General features: G+C 42.3%; 1 protein-coding gene across 2 annotated transcripts; it reads right to left on the reverse strand.

Annotated features, from left to right (window-relative positions):
- Positions 1 to 699: 699 nt before the first annotated feature.
- LOC144201618 (prospero homeobox protein 1-like) lies at positions 700 to 18208 on the reverse strand. Of its 2 annotated transcripts, XM_077724366.1 has the most exons (8): positions 18065 to 18204; positions 17799 to 17964; positions 16172 to 16558; positions 15193 to 15774; positions 13804 to 15039; positions 11590 to 11697; positions 6752 to 6946; positions 700 to 2026 (listed from the first exon to the last, which is right to left on the reverse strand). In XM_077724366.1, exons 3-8 carry the CDS (start codon positions 16502 to 16504, stop codon positions 1841 to 1843), a joined length of 2640 nt encoding a protein of 879 aa, XP_077580492.1. In that variant the 5' UTR covers positions 16505 to 16558; positions 17799 to 17964; positions 18065 to 18204; the 3' UTR covers positions 700 to 1840. The 2 variants fall into 2 exon arrangements, with proteins under 2 accessions (XP_077580492.1, XP_077580485.1); XM_077724359.1 differs by having other exon boundaries at positions 17799 to 18208.
- Between the last annotated feature and the right edge of the window lie 1773 nt (positions 18209 to 19981).

The raw sequence follows: 19981 nt of genomic DNA on the forward strand, positions 1-19981 counted from the left end.
GTATAGTTTTTGTTGAACATTTACAGATGAAAACAGAAAGTGACAGGATAGTAACTGAAACATGTTTTTTATTTCGTGATAGTATGTGGTTTGGCAGATGTGCGCACTCCACTGTGTGTCCCTTTAGTGGAAGTGGTTGAGGTACACTGGATTGCTGGCAATTGAGCCCAAGCCGGTGATGGTGCCATGTTATTCCAAAGCACACGCGTGCGTTTCGCGGCCAGGGTGTGTACAGTGCTGGTAAGTGTCGTTAGAGGAGATGAAAGTGCTCTAATGAAGGAGGCTTGCAGAGGTGTGGACACCAAAAAAAATAGGGACAAATCAGAGCTGCGGAGGATGGTCCTGTATCAAGGGCAGATGGGCCGTGTGTACTCACGTGTGAGTTTGTGTGTGCGTGCCCCTGCGTCTTTGTACTGGCTAATCTAGGCGTCAGCAGCTTTTTGAGGCTTTTGTGCTGACAATAATCACACAGCGCTCCTCTTTTCAATTCATCAGCAACAACAAGGACGGATCACATGTCCTGATGGAGAATACAGCCAGAGAGGACGGCACAGTTAAAGTGGCCATCATGTTGCTTGGTTACCGTTTGGTTTCATAGTGAATGGCCACAAAATACAACATACTCCACTTTTTTTTTAATGTCAATAGTTTAGTTTTTATTCCTGTGTTGTCGTGTGATGAATGAGTAAAGCAGAGGTCAAGTCTGTAGCAAGCTTTAATTAGAATAATAGGCCTCAGAATATTAACATCAATAATCAGCATTAAATAAAACAATAGAGTGGTCAAGAGTTTTTTGTTGCATCTCAAATGACAGCCATTTGTATTTTATGCTGTTTAACGTATCACCTCATGTCACCTTCTTGAATCTCATGAATGTGCAGAGAAAGTAGAGGCAAAATGTTTTTTTTTTAAATGTCTCCAGACATCCTTTGATGTGAGACTTGAGTACTTTTAAAAATACTAAAATGTTATTCATCACTGAAAGCAGTCAACACTCCACCAGGAAAGAGGATGTTATTGTGAAAATCCAGGAACCAACAGAAACAGGAATGATTGTTGAATCAAAGGATCAGTGTTTGTCGCCAGTAAAACACTTAAATACAGCAAGTCCTTTTCACTTAAACATTTGCCCTCAGGTCTTTTGATTGATGAATCGTGGAAAACCAAAAAAAGTGCCAACTCAGTTTTTTTTAATAATGTTCTTGCTGGAAAAGAACATTAAACAAATGAAGCTGCAAACACACACAAAAATACAGCAGACCTCCTATTGTCCAACTCATTGCATCTCTTCAATACCTGAATGCAAACAAGTTTGATGTTTCATTCTTTGAGAGCAATTACCTTCAAGTCTTGCCACAGTGAATGAGACAAACAGAATGTAAACGTAAAAGGGAAAATGAGCAGTTTGGTGGGAATGCTACAGAGCTTTACTAATCAGGAAATGTGTGTTGTTGGCGTGCATGTGAGATTGTGTAAACTCATACAAAGGAGAACAGCAAAAATACAGGAACATCACGTTTTTTTTTCTTCTTAGAAATGCTCATCACACTTAAAAACATCCACGATAAAAAGAACTTTATATATATTATCTTCATTGCTAGTTGGTTCCAATCTCTGTCCGCAAAAGGATGAAGAGCATGCAGGAACGTCTGACAAAGAGAAACATCTCTGAATGCTCTTGGGTTCCTCGAGACCGTTCGGAAGAATGTTGTCTTTGTCCATAACAAACTTCATCGCATCTCAAAATCCGTCCCGAGCATCACTGAACAACTCTTTTGGCTGTTTTGTTCATTTTTTTTTAAATTTGTTGCGGTGGCCCTTTGGGCTTCCCACCTCCTTATCAGTCATGGAGCAGCTCCTGGAGGCAATTTGGAGATTTGAAGGTCTCCGGGACTTCGCTGTCCAGTTTGCAGATCACCTTGTAGATCGCTTTCTTCCATGAAGGATCAGCATCTTTGCCAGCCACGATGGCATTGAAGAACTCACGGAGAGTCACCTGGGCCACCTCAATAAAGCGATCAGGCACCTGAAAGCCCCAAAAAAACATTTGTAGATCTCAAAACATTCTTTTGTCTGCCTGTGTGCTCAAGTGGTTGGGCTATTAAAGTTCCATGTTATGCCCATGTTTGTGTATCCTAACAAGCAGAACACACAATGTTTTTCCCTTTCTTTCTACCCCACTGCTGTGTGCAAGAACACAGAGACACTAAACTACCTTACACTCTCACCTTTTTGTCTCTCACATTTTGCATGCCCATGTACTAACACACACCAACACATGCTGACTCCTCCAGAGAAGGTGCATGCTCCTAGACACTACAGCAAAGTGTGTAACCCCGTCACACGCGGCAGGACACGTCAAGGTTAGATGCCATCAGAATGGATGGATCGCCCTCACTACTCACACATAAGCGCACTAAATGATTCCCCAGACTCTTGTACACTATCTCCACCCTCTCTCATTTTTAGCAGCCCCCGAGAGACTACAGTTGTTTCAATGAGACCCTCTGTCACTGCAGTCAGTGTGCAGAATAAGCAGGTTGTGTTAGGCCAGTGATTTAGAATTATTTTCTGTTGCGGAACAATTAAACATTTTTACAAACTGGCTTTGTAAAAAAAAAAACATGGTAAAACCCATCAAACCAATATTTGGTACATGGCTATTTCACAGATTGGTGGATTCAGTATTAATTTTAAAACGTATGCTTTTTACTGCAAGTATTGTACATGCTGAGATACGTAACCTCTGACATGTTGTCTCCAGATCTGATCCACTTTTCCATTGGTCATTATTTTCCTATCACCATCTGCTTCCTTTTTCCTCATCTTAACTATCTCTGCTATCAGTCCTGACGTGTCACAATCCCCGTGGCATTGTAAACACTCATGGTTAAAGATTTATTTATCTTTCAGGACTGTCACATTTTTCAGCAGTACCATTTATTACACTAAACCTGAGATTTTATAGCAATTAAGATGTAGTGAATGAAATCCATACCCATTCTAAGGGTTTCCAGCAGATGACAGCCAAATTACTTTACCAAAGCTTAAGAAAGGCAACTTGTTATCCATTGTGGTGTCAAACTTTCAAAGGGCTGCCCGCTTTACAGATGACAAGCAACATTTCTTAAATTTTTACCTGAAATGATTTTCTAATCGCATCATGACATGTGAATCATTGGGGTCCGTAAAGGGAATTTGTGCTCCCCTGTGAATTCAGTAACTTCAAGGATTCTGGTGTTAAATTATCAAGTTATCACTGTCAAGTAAGTATGAGCAGTGGTATCTGACATTGCCAAGTGCAGACCTCCACTGAGTCAATCACGTGCATCTTTTTGTTTGCCCATTCTGGCCGCTGTCTGTATTTACATTAATTGTCAATTTTGTGCTTAATAATGCATCCTCAAGGCCAGTGGTTTGTTTTTTTTAACCGTTCTTCGGTCTAAAAAATGAGCTTGCTTATGTGTCACTGAAGAGGACAATAGGGGGTGGGGGGGTCATCTGATCGAGAGGCTGCAGACCACTCGTATCACATGACAGCGGCTCAAGGCCACGTCTTTGTTAGTCGGCCCATTGTCAAAGCTGCGGAGACAGCTGCGAAGGAGAATCACTGTGTACAAACACACACACAGGAAGCCCACACACCAACAATAAACCACCCCCCTCGTGACTCTTCATGGCTCGGTGACAAAGACGATGCCTTCTTCTTCTTCGTCCCAACTGGAAGACACTTGCACATGCGCTCACATGCACTCATGCATGCATTCTCCAAACCGATCGCTATATTTATAGTGACAGAAACTGGCAGGTGGCTTTGTCTGTGGTGTGGCTTTTCTCTCTGTCCACCAGCACTACATTTTCTTATTCTCTTTGAAACTTTGGTCAATTCGAAACAAATAGGGGTTTTCGGAACAGTAATTGCTCTAAGTGAGTGAATTCACAAAAAAAAGACAGCTGGTTAATGCTGAGAACCAGAATTTGTTTAGAGCTGCCAGAATTAGAAGAATGTTAGAATGAGCTACTGTGATTGGAGCAGGGCCTCTTGGCATGGGAGAGAATAGGAAGCAGGATGAGTGAATGGATGAATAAGACGAAAGGAAAGATGAAAGCGTAAACGGAGAAAGGCATGAGAATTTGAGCCTTTCATGTGGCACCGTGCTTATGAAATCAGATAGTCCTGAAATGTGAGGCACCACCACACCACTACTAAGGTGTGTATGTGTCTCATTTGAAGTCAAAGGACAGGATTTGTAAGTCTCAATAGCTACACTTCAACAGGGGCTCTTTCAGATCATCGCAAATTAATATCTGCCTGAGCATGACTGGGGGTGGTGCGCATCTTCTGCCACAAATAAATTGACATACAATTGAAGAAGTTCCATGACAAGTAGGTAAAAACAAGGGCACGTGTATTTTAATCATTTTAAGTTCAGTGGATCATGTTACTGTTGTGTAGTGCAAAGTGCGACCGCTTAAGCCGTGTAAATGTGCTTGTTGGGCAAATATTTGCACAACTTTTAAACTCACACAAGCCTTGTACAAGTTAAGGATGTCAAGCCCAAAGCTGCTGGCAGACTTATCGGAGAGTCGTCAATCTGTTCCCAAAAGAAAGTTTAAAAAAACAAACAAAAAGGAAACATTTCCCTTCCTCTTGGCAACGGCTAGAAGCTGACACCTTCCCCCTGAGTGTCCTGGCAAAGAAGAACCCTCTGTGTTTTTTTTTTTTTTTTGTGAAGTTGAGTCTATTCCCCCATTACCTTTCCCTTTCCCTTTCTCCCACCACCCCCTCCTCATGCCTCCCTCATTAGCCAACGGCTGAGCTGTAATTAGGACAAAATACTTCCAGAGAAGGGGTGGTGGGCGATGGTTGGGGGGGGTTGGCCAACGTGTACTGAGGAGAGTGAGGTTTACAAGATTTTTTTTTTAATGTGGCTGCATAGAGAACAAGGTAATTAATGGATAAATGCTCGTCAAGCTAAAGACTGACGGCAAATGAATGACATTAAAAGTTATTATTGATCTTCTATGATGTTAACTGGACGCCCACGTAGTTCTGGGCGGAAATGAGGAGGGAGTTGCTAAAGATGAACGAGGTTGATAACCGATGAGGAGGACAGAGTCAGAAGGACAATGCGGGGAGGGGCGGAGGGCTGACGGGGGACAAATCAAGGTGGAACCGTGATGCTAAATTTGGCTAAAAGGAGAAGACTCCTGTGCGCGACGGAGACTTGCTGAATCGGCCGCGGTTCCGGTTTCACGCCTCCAAGCCTGACAAAGAGAAAGAGTCCCTGGCCAGTAATGTTCCCTCAGGGCAGACAAAGGAAGGAGGCAGGTGAAGGTGGATGCAGTGAGGATAGGTGTCACACTAAGGCAGAGAAATTTAGGCTACATTTGTGCAACTTGTCAATTGCAACTTCATTTCAATGAAGGTCTAATGGCTGAACTCACCCGTTTGGCAAAGAGACACTTCAAAATAGAGCCTTAAGTACCTGAGCCAAGATAATCCTTCAACTAAAAATAAGAAAATAGACTCGGACATAAAACTCATAGCATGTGTGGCCATGTGAGGTCAACTGACCCCCTTTATACAAAATGCAGTCATGTCTTGCCGCCTCAAGTTTCCTCTCACTCAGTTAAAAAGAAAACGTGTGTGCATGCTTTCCTTCTAATCGACGTCTAAATGCTGCTGATGTTGTGTCAGAGTTTAAAGGCCCTGGGGTCCCCTTAGACTAACATTTGGAGAAGTGAGGGGTAGAATTTGACTTGTGCAAATCGCTTTGACAAGGTCACCCATGCCTTGAGCAGCGTCCTCTTTGGCCTCGTCTATCGCCCACAAACACACAGGCACGCACTCACTCAAACTGCAACAGCCACACCTCAGCAGAAAAGCAAGAGGTGACTGTTCGTTCTTTAACAGTTGACTTGGAGGGCATTTGTAAAAGCCAATTTGTATAAAAAAAAACGTTTGACCTAAACAATTTTCAGAATTTGAGACTGAGGGGGTCATTCAAAATTAAGTTTGTTGCTTCTATCCAATCCCTTAGTGTTGACTTGGATTGGCACTGGAAGTGTAGTTAATCTGGATGGCTTCAATTCTGTACTATTTTACAGATGCACACAATTTGGTTGATTCATGAACGATGCGTTTTTCTTGATTTTGTTAAGGTGAATGTTTCCATCACTTCCATTTGATCCTTTATTTTTCCTTGAATAAACATGCATCATTCTCCAATTCAAAGACGCACCATGTGGTTGTCTTTGTATGAACTTTTGGTCGGTAATCCCTGTGACAGAACATGAAAAGATCCATAGGAAATGTTGGGGGTGAATTGGAACTGTGAGTTAGTTGACGAATACGCCAGCTACTTCAAAGATATTTGAAGTATGACTCATAGGATACTGAGGGTGCGGTGTATTATTATTATTTGAATTTTGGGGGGAAAGCAAGCTTAGCTATTTAATTTGATCAATGCTTAAGGATCCTTAAAAATGTAGAGAATTGACGAGGAGACTGATTAAAGGCTGTTCAATGACAAAACTTCTAGAACTGAAAAAGCAGCAGTGATACTTTGACATATAAAAGTTTGATTGCCTCCGTGACCAATTTCACAGATCTGAAGTGATCTGAAAAGCCTTCCAAAATGTCGTAAAAATTGTATAAACACTGATAAAATAACTAGAAATGAGGCTTTTGTTTGCAATAAAAAAAATTAAATATCAACTGGGGTAGTTAGTATCTTTCTCGACGTACCTCAAAGTCATTGGCTTTGTTGTAGTGCATGTTGAGCGCCCGGAAGAGTTCAGCATCGCGGCCAACCGCCAGTTCCTCGACAGCAGTGACGCCTTCATTGATGGCCTGCCGGGCGTACTTCTCCATCTGGATGTAGTAGAACTCACGGAAATTGCTGAACCACTTGATAAGCTGGGAGGTGATGCAGCGGTTGAACTGCAAACATGTAGAGGAGAGGTCAGAAAGGTCTAACAAAAGTCATCCAATGCTCAGAGGGAGCAAAATGGACTTCCTGACAAGGTCCAGTAATTGGTTGACACAGTGTGAAAAATACACATTTTTGTAAGACAAAACATGGAAAATGAACGGCAGACTGGCGAATGCGTGTGTTGGAGATTGAACAGAATACGGCAGTAGGTGTGGCGAGGCAGAAAAACAGCTTTGACACGGAGATTAAGCTCAGTATTGTTACCGGACATCTTTCTGCAGGGAGGGAAAGTGGGGTTTTGGTTGGGTTGGAGGCGTAATGAGCAAGTATGCAGTAGTTTAGTAGCACATGTGCACTCATCTTATCTCTCATTTTCTGAATTGCTTTTGTCCTCACTAGGATTGCGAGGGGAGGGGGGGGGGGTGCTGGAGCCTATCCCAGCTGACCTCAGGCCAGAGGTCGGGGGTGGAAAAGTTAACGGATGAATTAATATAGAAACTGCAACTATGAAATAAGAAGAGAGTGCAGCATTAGATTAAAAGCTTATTTGTGAGACTTATTAAAAAATAATCGCCCAAGAATAGAATAAAAAAATACGAATCATTAAATGAACTGTTATTTATACTAATGTATTATTTTTAGTCAAACATTAAAACACTGCCTGTCCCCGAGTTGTCTGACTTTTGGGGCTAGATGAAAGAAAATAAGTCCTGAGTAGTTTAATTCACTATCCCAGTTAACTGATCCTGGCAACCTCATTGCTAAACACCAATATGATCCCCCTCCCCCACTCAGATTTTGCTCATCCCAGTGGTGACTCTTCTTAGAAGACGAGAGGTGACAAATCGCTGAGCATGAGGCATGCCACTTTGTGTTTACACCCAAAAGAGGGAAAAGGAGCTGCATCAGAAAAAAAGTGTCAAGTGATGCTTGCACCCCTCCATCTTCCAACCCCTGAATGCCCTTCCCATGTTCATGCCAGAAAGTCAAACTACATGAATTGCTTACGCTCCAATGTAGCACATTTTTAAGACAAGTTGAATGTGCGGCATCAACATAAATAGCCATTACAGCGATTTCTTTTAACACTTATCCTTAAGTGTCTAAGTATGTGCAGTTAACACATTTAAAAAAAAATACATGATATTCTGGAATAAATATGCAGTTGCTCACTATTTGCGGTTAAGGGTGAAAGTAGGAAACTCCTGAGCTGTTTATTACCTTTTAAGCACCTTCTGAAGTGCAAATCCACTTCAATATTTTTTATGCATTATACAATTAGATTAAACGTGAAAAAGGAAAACTGAGGAAGATAGAAAATTCTCGTGCTTAATTAGATTTAAAGTATTTAATGTATTAATTTCATACTGTGATACTACAACGCAAGGATAGCATTGTTCCTGTAAAATATGACAGTACAGTGTTCCCTCGCTACTTCGCGGTTCAGCTACTGCGGACTCAGAGCTTCGCAGATTTTTTTGAGAAAAAAAAATACAAATATTACATTGAAACAACATATTTTACAGTTTTATTTTGTTATAACATGAATTTCACTCTCCCTGCCCGTATTCTATATGGTGTACTGTATACAGGGGGGTAAATTTAAAAAAAAAATCATTTTCATTCAATCATTAAATTCAAATTAAGCATTTTTGAAGGGCAATCTCTGCTTTACGGAAATTCAATTATCGCAGGTGGTCCCGGTCCCCATTAACCGTGATAACCGAGGGAACACTGTAATATCCCCATTCCTGAGGATATTAATATTCTCAATTAGCTTGCTTTAAAAATATTTTCTTATGTTAAATGTTAAAATAATGGTTAATGGCAATGCTGCTGCTTCACATCACTGATTTTGCAATATTAGCAGTTTTATTCCAATTATTAGGTGAGTTAGGAGCTAATTGATTCCTGAGAAAATGTCAGTCAACCTCTCAAGAAAAATAGTGCAGCGTAACGGGTTGAACTGGATACATGCACGCTTCTGAAAGCAAACTTGGGTATGAGATGATGAGAGGGTGTCAAATGAATCCACATCCCCTCCAGTCTTAACAGGGCCTTAATTGCTGTGGCTTACTCTCTCAAGACAGGATGGCGACAACCTTGAAGTCTTCACAGCGACATGTGAGTGTCTCTTTAAAATGAGAGGGCTATTAGACATTAGTGTGTTTGTGTGTGCGGGCGTGCACATTGTACAGCATGTGAGGCTAAAACAGTCGTGCGCTCCAACCCACTTCCCACAGCATACTCGGCCATCATTCTACACAAGAGGCTCATCTTTAAGAACTGCTTTCCCAGAGACAAGTCCATTCAAGTCCAATTAGTGTGAGCCATTCAGGGTCCTAATTCCCTTACAGTGAATCTGCCTGATCCTCCTCACACATACTACTTATTGTTCCCACAGAGGGAGGGGTGGGACAGTAACGAAAGCGGGAGCGAGACACTGACCCGGATTTGGAAAATATTATAATAATGAGGGCAGTGAATGCAAAAGGACAATGAAACAACACATAATAAAGTAAAAGGACAGCCTGGCTCATCACAAATAGGATTAGTTGCGGTTCATTTTATATTAAACGAAATAATATCCTCCCATAGATTCTTATGGCAGATTAACATGGATTATCTGTCAATTAAAACCAAATTTAACAATCATTAATTTGCATAAAATGCTAATAGAAGAGAATACTTTTCTTGAAGACACAGCCAATGATTTTTCGCTGTGTTTTTTTGCTTGGTCGCCATTCCAGAGTCTAAAACTACCTGTGGCAAATTTGTTAACAAATTGCTGTGGAAGGATACTGCTGCCATAGCATAAGGAAATAGAGTTTAGTTTCACACTGCAATATTGTCAACAAATTTGAAACATACATTTCAAATTTTAATGTGGTAAGCAATCAAACTATAACATGGTAAATTTCACTTGTAAATTCAGCTAAGCAAAACAAAGACATTCCTTCAAATTGAGGTCACCGCAGGAGTAATCATGTCTTGTTTTGTCTTATCAAGCATTCGTGCTGGTTTAAGTGATTACTCTGTTATATTACTGTTAAATTTAAAGGAAAAGTTAAATTTATACATGAATACACATTTTAAATGAAACGAAAATGACCATGCATTTACGTAAAATTGTAACACTTGGTATGGCAGCAATATTCTTCTGTAGTTTAGAGAAAATAAAATCATGGGTTCACAGTCACATTTTTATTTATATTTTCACTGGCAATATAATATGAAATCTATTTGTCACTGTCTTGTTCGCACTTCAACTAAGTGAAATAAACTCACTGCCTTCCTCATAGGATACATTTAACAAAATACAGTTGTGTTCCAAATTATTCAAACTGCACTGCAGTATATAGTGTAATTGTACGCTTCATTTAAAATGAATCTTGTTTATAATCTGAACAAATGATGACTTGCATCATGAAGAATTTGTATATATTCATTCATTTTGCGAACCACTCACAAGGGTCGTGGAGGGTGCTGGAGCCTATCCCAGCTAACTACCAGGCGGGGGACACGCTGAATCGGTGGGTAGCCAATTGCAGGGCAAGAGGAGACGAACACCCGCTCACACTCAATTTAAAATTTTGTATGTAGGCCTATTCTGAATTATAAGACATTGTCAAAGGAATATGTATGACCGTAATTCTATGCCTTTGTTGCAAGTCCTGCTAGCCCAATGTTGTGGCCAGTGAATATATTTTATCAGTACTAGTGAATGGTTTTTTTAATGTATGTTTTAGAACAGGTGTATGTGTGTTTATAGTAAATGGCCCATCAGAAGCAGGTGATCTTAGCAACCTTGTGTTTGCCTAGCAACCTCATGTCCCGGCGACCCTCGTTACCATAGCAGCCAACACCGATGTGGCACTGCCTGAAAGAAGTGGTCACGGCAGATACAGTACGAGCAACAGCGCAGCTGGTGTGTGTGTGTGTGTGCTTGCGTGCTCATTTGAATGCAATGTCCCGGTTCCACGAAGGAGCCGTATGTTCTTTCGCAACAAAACACTTCACAGCCTGTAAACACAAAACAATCAGCGGCTTTGTTTTAAAGCTGCCGTTGTTGTAATTTGTTTATGCCCCCCTGCCCCACAGTACACTCCCGCTGTCATTTTCTCAGGACCACTCCCCCCAATACACACACAGACCTTCCATCTGCGTGCCTGTCAGTTGAAGTCAACTTTAGTTAACACGCACCACATGAATTTAGAATGGTTGGAGATTGCATCTCTGCCTTCACAATAATTCATCTATTTTTTTAAAAGTGAAACCCTTGTGTATATTTTGAGTGACAAAATAGAGGTCAGCATGGGGGGTTGGGTGATACAGTTTGGTGAGACACCATCAACCCCCCGCCTATACCCCAAGAATCACATACAACTCCCACCCACCCCGCCCTTTGCCCCCTACAGGATGATTAAGGCCAAAAGCTAATTGTGCTCCAAAGATGTGAGCAAACTGGAGCATCCATCTGCAGCATGTGCTTACGCAAATAATCAAAGAATAAATAAAAAAATAAAGTGAATAACTAACATGTATAAACCAACCATATGACCTTCTCTGCCTTCCCACCAAATATTTAGCTTTCAACTTCCTCAGAAGCAAGCACAAGCAGAGAAAAAAACTTCAAGATATAAGTGCTCACCTTGACATCAGAAAAGAAGATTTTGAGCATGTTGGAGGACGGATAACGAGTGTAGAAGAACATGAGTTTGGCCTTCTTCAAATGGTTGGGAGATAAACCTTCTTGGATCTGGAGAGCAACGTTAAGGTGGGAACAAGCAAGGTTTTGCTGAGCAGAGTGTACAATAAACATTAAATAATATGTACATAAGAAATTGCTAAAAACATTGCGAGACTAAACAGAAATTTTAAAAAGGGAGGGGACGTAGACTTGTATAGGTAGACTGATAATTTTACGTAAAATAGAGCAACAAAAAAGTTAAACAATAAAAAAGGTTTTATCATAGTGGCCCAGTAAAATAAAAGAAACAAGCCTCATCTTACAATCATGCCATATTATCAGCTACTCAACCACCACGGTGTCTAAACCAGGGAAAATAAAAATTGCGCAGTCCTTGGTTGCAAAATAATGGTCCGTCTGCGCATGTTTATGTGGATGTGTAACACGCGCGTGTGCAATGACAGCTGTGCCCCACCACTCTGCCATTTTGCCACCACATTAACAGCCCCATAATCTATCAGTGAAGATGAGGCAATCAATGTGACCCCCCGCAAGGTCAATTAGCGCGTGCACACACACAAAGAAACCCCAGGGGCCCAATAAAGCTGCTGCCAACAGGAGAGCGAAGAAAGTGAAGTGTGACGAAAGAAGAGAAGTAGTTTGTCTTTTTAGTCCCGCATTTCAATTAAATCCTATCGGTTGGGTTAAGTTTGATATTTATGCTTGTCACAAATAAGTGTTAATACTGTGTGAAACTGGAGTTGAGTCCTGCTCAGTTATCCATCATTCATTCAGTTGCAGATACGCTATTTAACATCAAGTGACACCATTACCTGTTTAACATTCATGCCAACCTGTCACTGTGGTGTGTGGATACACATGGGACAGTACATCTGGATCTCTGAAGCATGTTTTAATGTAACAGCTCACAAATATATGGTAAACAGTCTGATGTGTTGTTGTAAAATGTGTGCATATAATTGAAACTAGTGAGTCTTCCTCTTCTTTATTGTTTTGATCGTTTGTTGATCCTGACACTGTAACCTGAAGTTCCTTCCAGATGTATGTGCGTACGTTTATTGGGGGGTTTTGCTTAGAAGAAAAGAGGTGGTGGTGGTGGTGCTGGGGGGGTCAAATTCATAAATGAATGGAGTACACCTGCTCAGGTCAACACAAAGGATTACTGATGCTCAGTGTTTGTGTGACATATTGTCCAAATAATTACTTAGACCTACCTTGTTGAAGTCATCATTCTATTTAAATTTAGGTTGTAAAAATTTGATTGTGCAAAATAATATTTGCATTTGACCCTTTTTACCTGCCATCTAACCAAAGTGAGTTGGTGACATCTTGAAAATGGGCCTTTAATGTCCTCTATTTTTCTTTAAATGCTGATTTGATGGCCAGTTCAGAATCTTAATTTTTAATTTTTAACTATTTTTTTACTTTGAATTAATGAAATAAAATTGACAGCAAAATTAAAGCTAAATTTGCTTTAAAGCGGCACTGAGATCACATAATTAGGACGGCAAGGAATTCCTATTTTTAAAGTTCAAAGTCTTATTTTGTTTTATATACGTGCAAACACCTGTCCACGTCTATGTGAAATTGAAAGAAGCGAATGCACACACACAGCTGCTAAGCAATAGGGTGCAAAGGCCAACGAATCAAAGTGTAGGTAGGGGGGACTTAAGAAGGAAGACGGCTTGCTAAACGTGGACACCTTTTGAAAACTGGCATCAATGAGGCAGTGTCTTTTCCTCTCTTTGAAACATGATTAGCTTTGAGCTGCTGTATACAAGGTGTTGACCTAAAGTTGCGCCCCCCTTACCCCTCACTTGCTTTGAGCATTTATGTACAAAGTCTGTGTGATGAAAGCGAATAAAACCGCACTAGAGCGTATGAGTGAGCTGGAGCTCCATAGACTTAAAAGAAGTTGAGAGACCAGCGCATAACCTGTTTAATCTTTCGCGCTCTTGTAAGACCTGGCACACCTCGTTTCATTTTCCCTTTACAACATGGAATTGAGGGGGGGGTCAATTAATATGCATTAATTGATACTACAGACTTTGTGCCAGTGGTGTGGTGTCGGCAGCTGCAAACGCAAAGACATCAAATGCTCTCAGCACACACACACACACACATGCATTCACAATCTTAGGGTGAGAAGGATACAGTGCTGCTTGAGTATGGCGATATGTCAGCCATGTCTGCCAGGTCGCCGCATTCAGACTTAATGAGCGACAGGGACAAACCTTCAGGCCCGTGTTGACTGGGAGAACTCTGCCTGTTGTGGTGGTGACCGTGGTGACCCAGGTGTCCACCTCCTAGGGTGGCCATTTTGGTTCTCAGGCTTAGGGTTTCGCGGGTCATGTCCATTGAATCTGGCGAAGAGTGAATGTGGTGGTCCTTAGGCCCGGGGGCATACCCAGCCCCCCCGCCGTGCGATCCCAGAGGGCTGTGAAAAGGGTAGCCCATGAGTGGAAGGGGGAAGGGGTGGCGAAAGGATGGAGGGCTGAACCCAAGAGAAGCTGTGAGAGGGGAAGGGTGGATAGTGGGATGATGAGGGGGTGGAGGAGGTGGTGGAGGAGGTAGAGAGTGGGTGCCATTCTCTTCGCCGCTGCTGCTGTCAGCGCCCTTGCGCACAACCAACGGGAGGGCCTCCGTTTGATCGTTTGGCGTCGGCACTCCGCTTAGCCTTCCGCTCAGGCTGCTGAACGAGTCCAGTGGGCTCGGGACTATTATGTCGCCGAAGCAGTGCAGCCTGGGATTGGAGGAGTGGTAGTTGGAGGAGGGGCTGCCGTCTCCATGAAGATTGAGGGCAAAGGCGCTACCACCAAAACGATGGTCTGGGGTGAGTGAAGTGAGAGGACCAAAGGGGAGAGGACCAGAAGACGATGAGTTGGACGATGAGGGGGCAACTGGTGTGCTGTGGCAGCCGGGGTTGTTGCTGACGGTCTGCTTGGGTGATGAGAAACCTTTAACCACCGTGTCGACAACCTGGGAGACGGCACAATTGAGCTCCTGCTTCAATGTCTCGGCTAACTGCCTCCCCCCTTGCCTCTTCATCATCCTCTCCCCATTCCTCTCAACATCCTCATCCTCCCCCACCCTGTCCACCACATCCTCCTCCATCTCCCTATCCATCAAGGCCTGTTGTCGCAGCAGGGCTCGGGCTCGGTCAAGGAACAAGCCTGGGTCCAGCTCTGACAGGTCATCATGACGGCGCCGCCCTCGGTCGCTGTGCCTCTCTTCAAGGCCATCAGAGCGGATGCTGTCCTCAGAAAGGTTACCGTCCTCGTCCCTTTCAGCGCTCCGGTCCACCCGGCCACCCTCGCGATTTTCCTCCTCCTCTTCTGTCTCAGAGTCATAGATTTGGTAGAATTTCTCTTGAAGTTGGCGGAGCTGCTTCTAAAATAAATTAAGGAAAGAGCAGAGAGTTGGCTCGTGGTGTTGTAGAACTGACTTTGGAGTTGAATGTATATTTCTACATTTACTTGGGCCTAATTTTACACAATTTAATACACCGTCTGATCATTTTTACACCCTCTTTTCATGACAAACCTGCATGTCTTCCAACTGTAGTTTGAGTTGCCGCCTTTCCTCTTGCCGTTGCTCTTGTCTGGAACAAACGAGCTGGGCAAATCTGTGCTGTTGCTGAGGCAGGCGCTGCTTCCTCTTGTTCTCCCGGTATACCTCACCGGCATTGACGCCGCCTATCCGTGAACCGGGAGAGCTAAGGAGAGAAGATGCGCAGTCGCTTCGTCTGTGGCTGTGACTGTTGCCGTCACCTCTGTGGTCGTTGTTGTTGTTGTTGTCGTCGTTGCAATCCCGGCCGTGATCGTCAGTGCTGGTTCGGACAAGCGGTGAATGACTCATACCGCGGATGATGTTTTCCACCCGCGCTCGCTTCGCCCGAAGGTGCTCGTCCGACAGCCTGTCCAAGTCAAATGTGGCAAGGGGCAGAGTTTGACTGTGGGAACTGAGGTTGGAAGAAGGTAGCGGTCGTCCGAATGACTGCTGGGCGGAAGGGAGAGGTCCAGGCGAAAGGCAGTTGGATGGGCTATCGCGGTCCTGGGAGGAGGAATTACTGCAGGCATCTTCAGCCTGGATTTCCGAGCCGCCGCTGGACAGCGCTCCACTGCCCTGAAAAAGACAACAAAAGTGGAAAATTACTATTTAACTGATTGTTTGAGGGGAAAAAATTGTATCTCACATAAGTGAGTACACTACACACATCTTATTCTTCTAATAAATATTTGATCTTTTCATTTCACTTAAGAAATGACTCTGCTTTCACATCAATTAGTCAGTGTGTAGTTTGCATAACTGCTCATATACAGCCACCTGAATAAATAATTTTGCACAGACATTAATCTTAAACAATGGCAATGAATGTGAGTAGACCCCCGATGTAGAAAGATTGAGACCAATTAAGCATTTTCACTCTCAAGTGTCATGTGATTTCTGAGTCTCAAAGCTTACTTTTTGTATTATTTGATTTGAGTAAAAACACAAATAATGCATGATGAGAATGAAATACCTGGAAACCAGAGTCACTCCCCCCATTCTTCCCCATATTCTTCTTTAGAAGCTGTGAGATGATGGTTGCCCCGGTAAAAGGCATCATGGTGTCCTCGTATGAATTGGCTCTCTTCAGTAACTTCCTCAGAACATTGGATTTCTCGCCATCACCGTTGGTGACACCGTGGCCTCGAACTAGAGAGCAATCTCCGTCCCGATCGGGGCTACGAGACTGGTTCATGCTGTCGAGTAGGATCCCCGTGACACTGCCAACGGTCCTTTTCACACCGATGTCCACTCGACGGCGCTTAGTCTGTCTGGTTAGGAGCGCGGCGCTGTCATGATCAGGCATCACGCAGGGCAGCCTGACTGACCATTACCAAGGGTCTTCCCAAAGGCACTAAAGCTGTGGAGAGACAACACACAGTTTACAGCTATCCATTTATTCCATGCTTTTTATCTTGCCTGGAGCGGGCAGTGAGCTGGTAAAAATCCTTAGCTGACTTTGAATAAGCTGCAACCTTTACTGGTCACCATCAGCTATTTGCTTAGATCACATTTAGACAGATAACCGTTCGCACTCAGTCACAACACCTGTTCATAAATGGTTTGCTCATTGTAGAATGCATGTTTTTGGAAATATTAAGAGAAAAAAATACCCGCTTCGAGAGCCGATTACACTTAATTTGGTTTCACTTAAATAAATTAAATAAAAAATAGCTTTTATGATAGGTTAGGGGAGGAAAAGATTCTAATCTTCCATATTTTGACATATTTGGAGAACACACATTTTCAAAGAGACCCTTTGTTTATAATTTCCAAGTTTTACATCAGAAATGTTTTATATTGTACACAAAACTGTAGATGCAGGAATTAATGGATGAATTAAGTCCCTTGATGAAAGACTCACTCTCCTGCGGGATAGTGAGACTTTTGCGAGTCAGTCTCTCTCCTAATATTCACCAAGTAACTTTTGTTAGGGAGCGAATTATTATCTATTTCTGATGTTAACTTTGTCAATCAATCACTCTCCTTCACACACATGTGGACGCACTCACACCCCCGCAAATCCCCATATGCACACAAACACGGTTCTTTGTTTAAATGCCCCCTTTTATGAGTTTTGCGTCACAAATTTTCATGCTTTGAAAGCGTACAGTACACAAACCAGCCAGAATCTACACGTGTAAACTCACGCATTTACCAGCAATCATTTCAAGTGTGTAATAAGATAAGTTTTCATTCAAGACAAAAAAACGGTCAATTACTTTAAGGTTAAATTTGACTCAAATGTAATAGATTAGTCTTGGTACATTTCTGTCAATAACTTTTATCCTATTCGAAAAACAAAAATGTGTCTCTCATGGAAAACAGGGGCAAAAAGTTTTTTTTCCAATAATATTTAGAAAGTTTGAAACTGATGCAGACAGCAGCGTTACACATAATTTTCTCGCCTTTAACAAATGTTATAATTCTACGCGGTGGAGTCCCAAACGGCGCGAGTCAAAAACGCGCACAGCAGAAGCCATTCGGATTTTTTTTTTCCAAATTCAAACACGCTAAATCAAACAAATATAAACCTACCGTGCACACAAACCCGTAGAACAAACAGGAGTTAAAGAGTTGTTAGAAGTTTGCAGACTCACTTGCTTTTTTTCGCTCCGATTGGGTTCAGCCGAGAAAAGAGCCAGGCGTGTCCGAGGATGAACCGTGGCGAAGCGGGGACGATGAGTTCGAGCTCTCGGTAGGTGAAACCGTACATGGAGGGTTGGGGGGAACCAGGAAAGGCGTGTGCGTGACGTGCCCGGGACCCTTTGAAAGAGATGGATAGCGAAAGAGTCAGCTTGCCTTCTCCGAAGAATGACCAATGTTGTGTGGGGGGAGGCTGTGGAAAGGGGGTCCGTGCGCGTACCGGCCCGTCGCCCACTTTGAACACGGGAGTTGTCTGACTGACGGAACCACAAGACTCCACACAAGAGACGACAGGGCGAGGAAGGGAAGCCAAGACGCCGCGTCACGTGAGGCAACGCCCCCACCTGACCAATAAGGAGAAAGGAGCCGGACTGCCGGCTTTTATTTAAGAGGAGCCCGGGAGCGTACAAGCGGGGGGAACTACGGACGTGAGGCTGCCTGGACCACGCTCGGAGAAGAGAAGAAGATCATAAGGAAACTATTTTTATTTTTACAATTTAAAAAAAAACAGTTTTCATGTTCACATTTTAATTTACTCCGTTTAGTCTTCGAATAGGTCTCATTTGCATTGATTTTTGAATGAAAGTTTAGAAACCACCGATGAAGAACTGGCCATAAAATGATGTTCACATGATTCAGTGTTGAATATCTAAGAAAACACAAAAAAAGTTATCACATTCCTTTGTCGTTGTGCCTACTTAAATGCTGAAATCGTGCGATTCAATGAAACGAGGGCCCTTAGCCGTTCCTTTATCTACGAATTAAAAAAAAATCTTGCAGTGTTTGCTTTATATTGTGAGCTTGTGCTGGAATTTGAACGCTTTAAGTGCGCTTTTAGGAATAATTGCAATGGTTTCAAAGCATTTTTAAAATGTCAATATTATCAACCTTTCTTGCGCAAACACACTTTTGCTCTGGATAAGTTGTTGCAATATTAAAAAGGCAAGCAAACTGCTTTCCCTCACGAGTTCTGTGTCACTTTATTTATTTGAATTATTTGGCACGCCACGGACTCGCGAGAAGCGCTCGTTTCCCTGCAGTCCAAATTGAGTAGCAAACCACATTTGCGAAGGATGAAGTCACTCACAGTGGTGCGTTTTTATTGTTTGCTGTCTTTCATGCACATAGTATGCAGTCGCTTGTTTGGGTGATTTGTGATTTTATGGAAAATATGCGTAAGAGCGAAATTAAAATTTAGTGTGTGTGCACGTGAAAGCAAGCAATCGCCTTATCTGCACAAAACGAGGAGGTACGATTGAATTCTACTTTCTGAAGCTTGCAAATCAATTTTTCTTCTTTTAATTGATAGCTGCTCATACGTACACAAACTTTATGTTTCTCTGTAATCACAAATAAAACAGCACACTGTGGGGTGTATAGTATACACACCTGCTTTCTGAATCAACCCATTAACTGTTAAATAAAAGTCTAATTTACATGGTATTATGGTATCATTGTAATTATTCATTATAATTATTATTAGTGTGTGCTGCTCAAAAATTATATGCTGTTCAAGTCAGTCCAATCATGGACTTGAAAAACAGTTGATTTCTTTTTAGAAAAACATGCATTTTTGTTTTTAACAAATTGTTGAAAGAAAGTCCATCACTACAGTGAGACCTATTTAAAATATAGTGTAAAGTTTTGAGATGATAATTTGAGTATGAATGTTCAATATTCATCATCTGCTCTTTTATTGGTATGTGACCAGCCCAGAGTCATTCTGTCCTTTTAACCACAGTCAAACAGGAAAGTTGATACTATTATAAGGTGGCACACTAGCTTTATAAAGTGGAAAAGGAAATTCAGTTCCTAAAAGTGAGACATTAAGGCAGAAATACATGTTTTGTAACTACGTGAAAATGTCAGTGCACTCTGGGATGAGTCCTATTGAAAAAGCAAATACGCAAATCCTGTTGCAAAGAGAGACAAAAGGGGAATAATGACAATGGAAAGGCAGGGAGGGAATAATGACAAGCCTGCAAACTGATGGCGGCCTGGAGGTAACAACAGATGGATGCAGAGGTTCTTGTTCTCTCACAGCCTTTAGTTGTTCTCCCCCTTTCTCTCATCTTTGTCTTCCCCTTTTCCCTCTCTACTCCCTCCATCAAGATGCCATTATTCAGGATATTAGCAG

Source organism: Stigmatopora nigra, chromosome 1 (assembly GCF_051989575.1).
Source record: "Stigmatopora nigra isolate UIUO_SnigA chromosome 1, RoL_Snig_1.1, whole genome shotgun sequence".
Lineage (NCBI taxonomy): Eukaryota > Metazoa > Chordata > Actinopteri > Syngnathiformes > Syngnathidae > Stigmatopora > Stigmatopora nigra.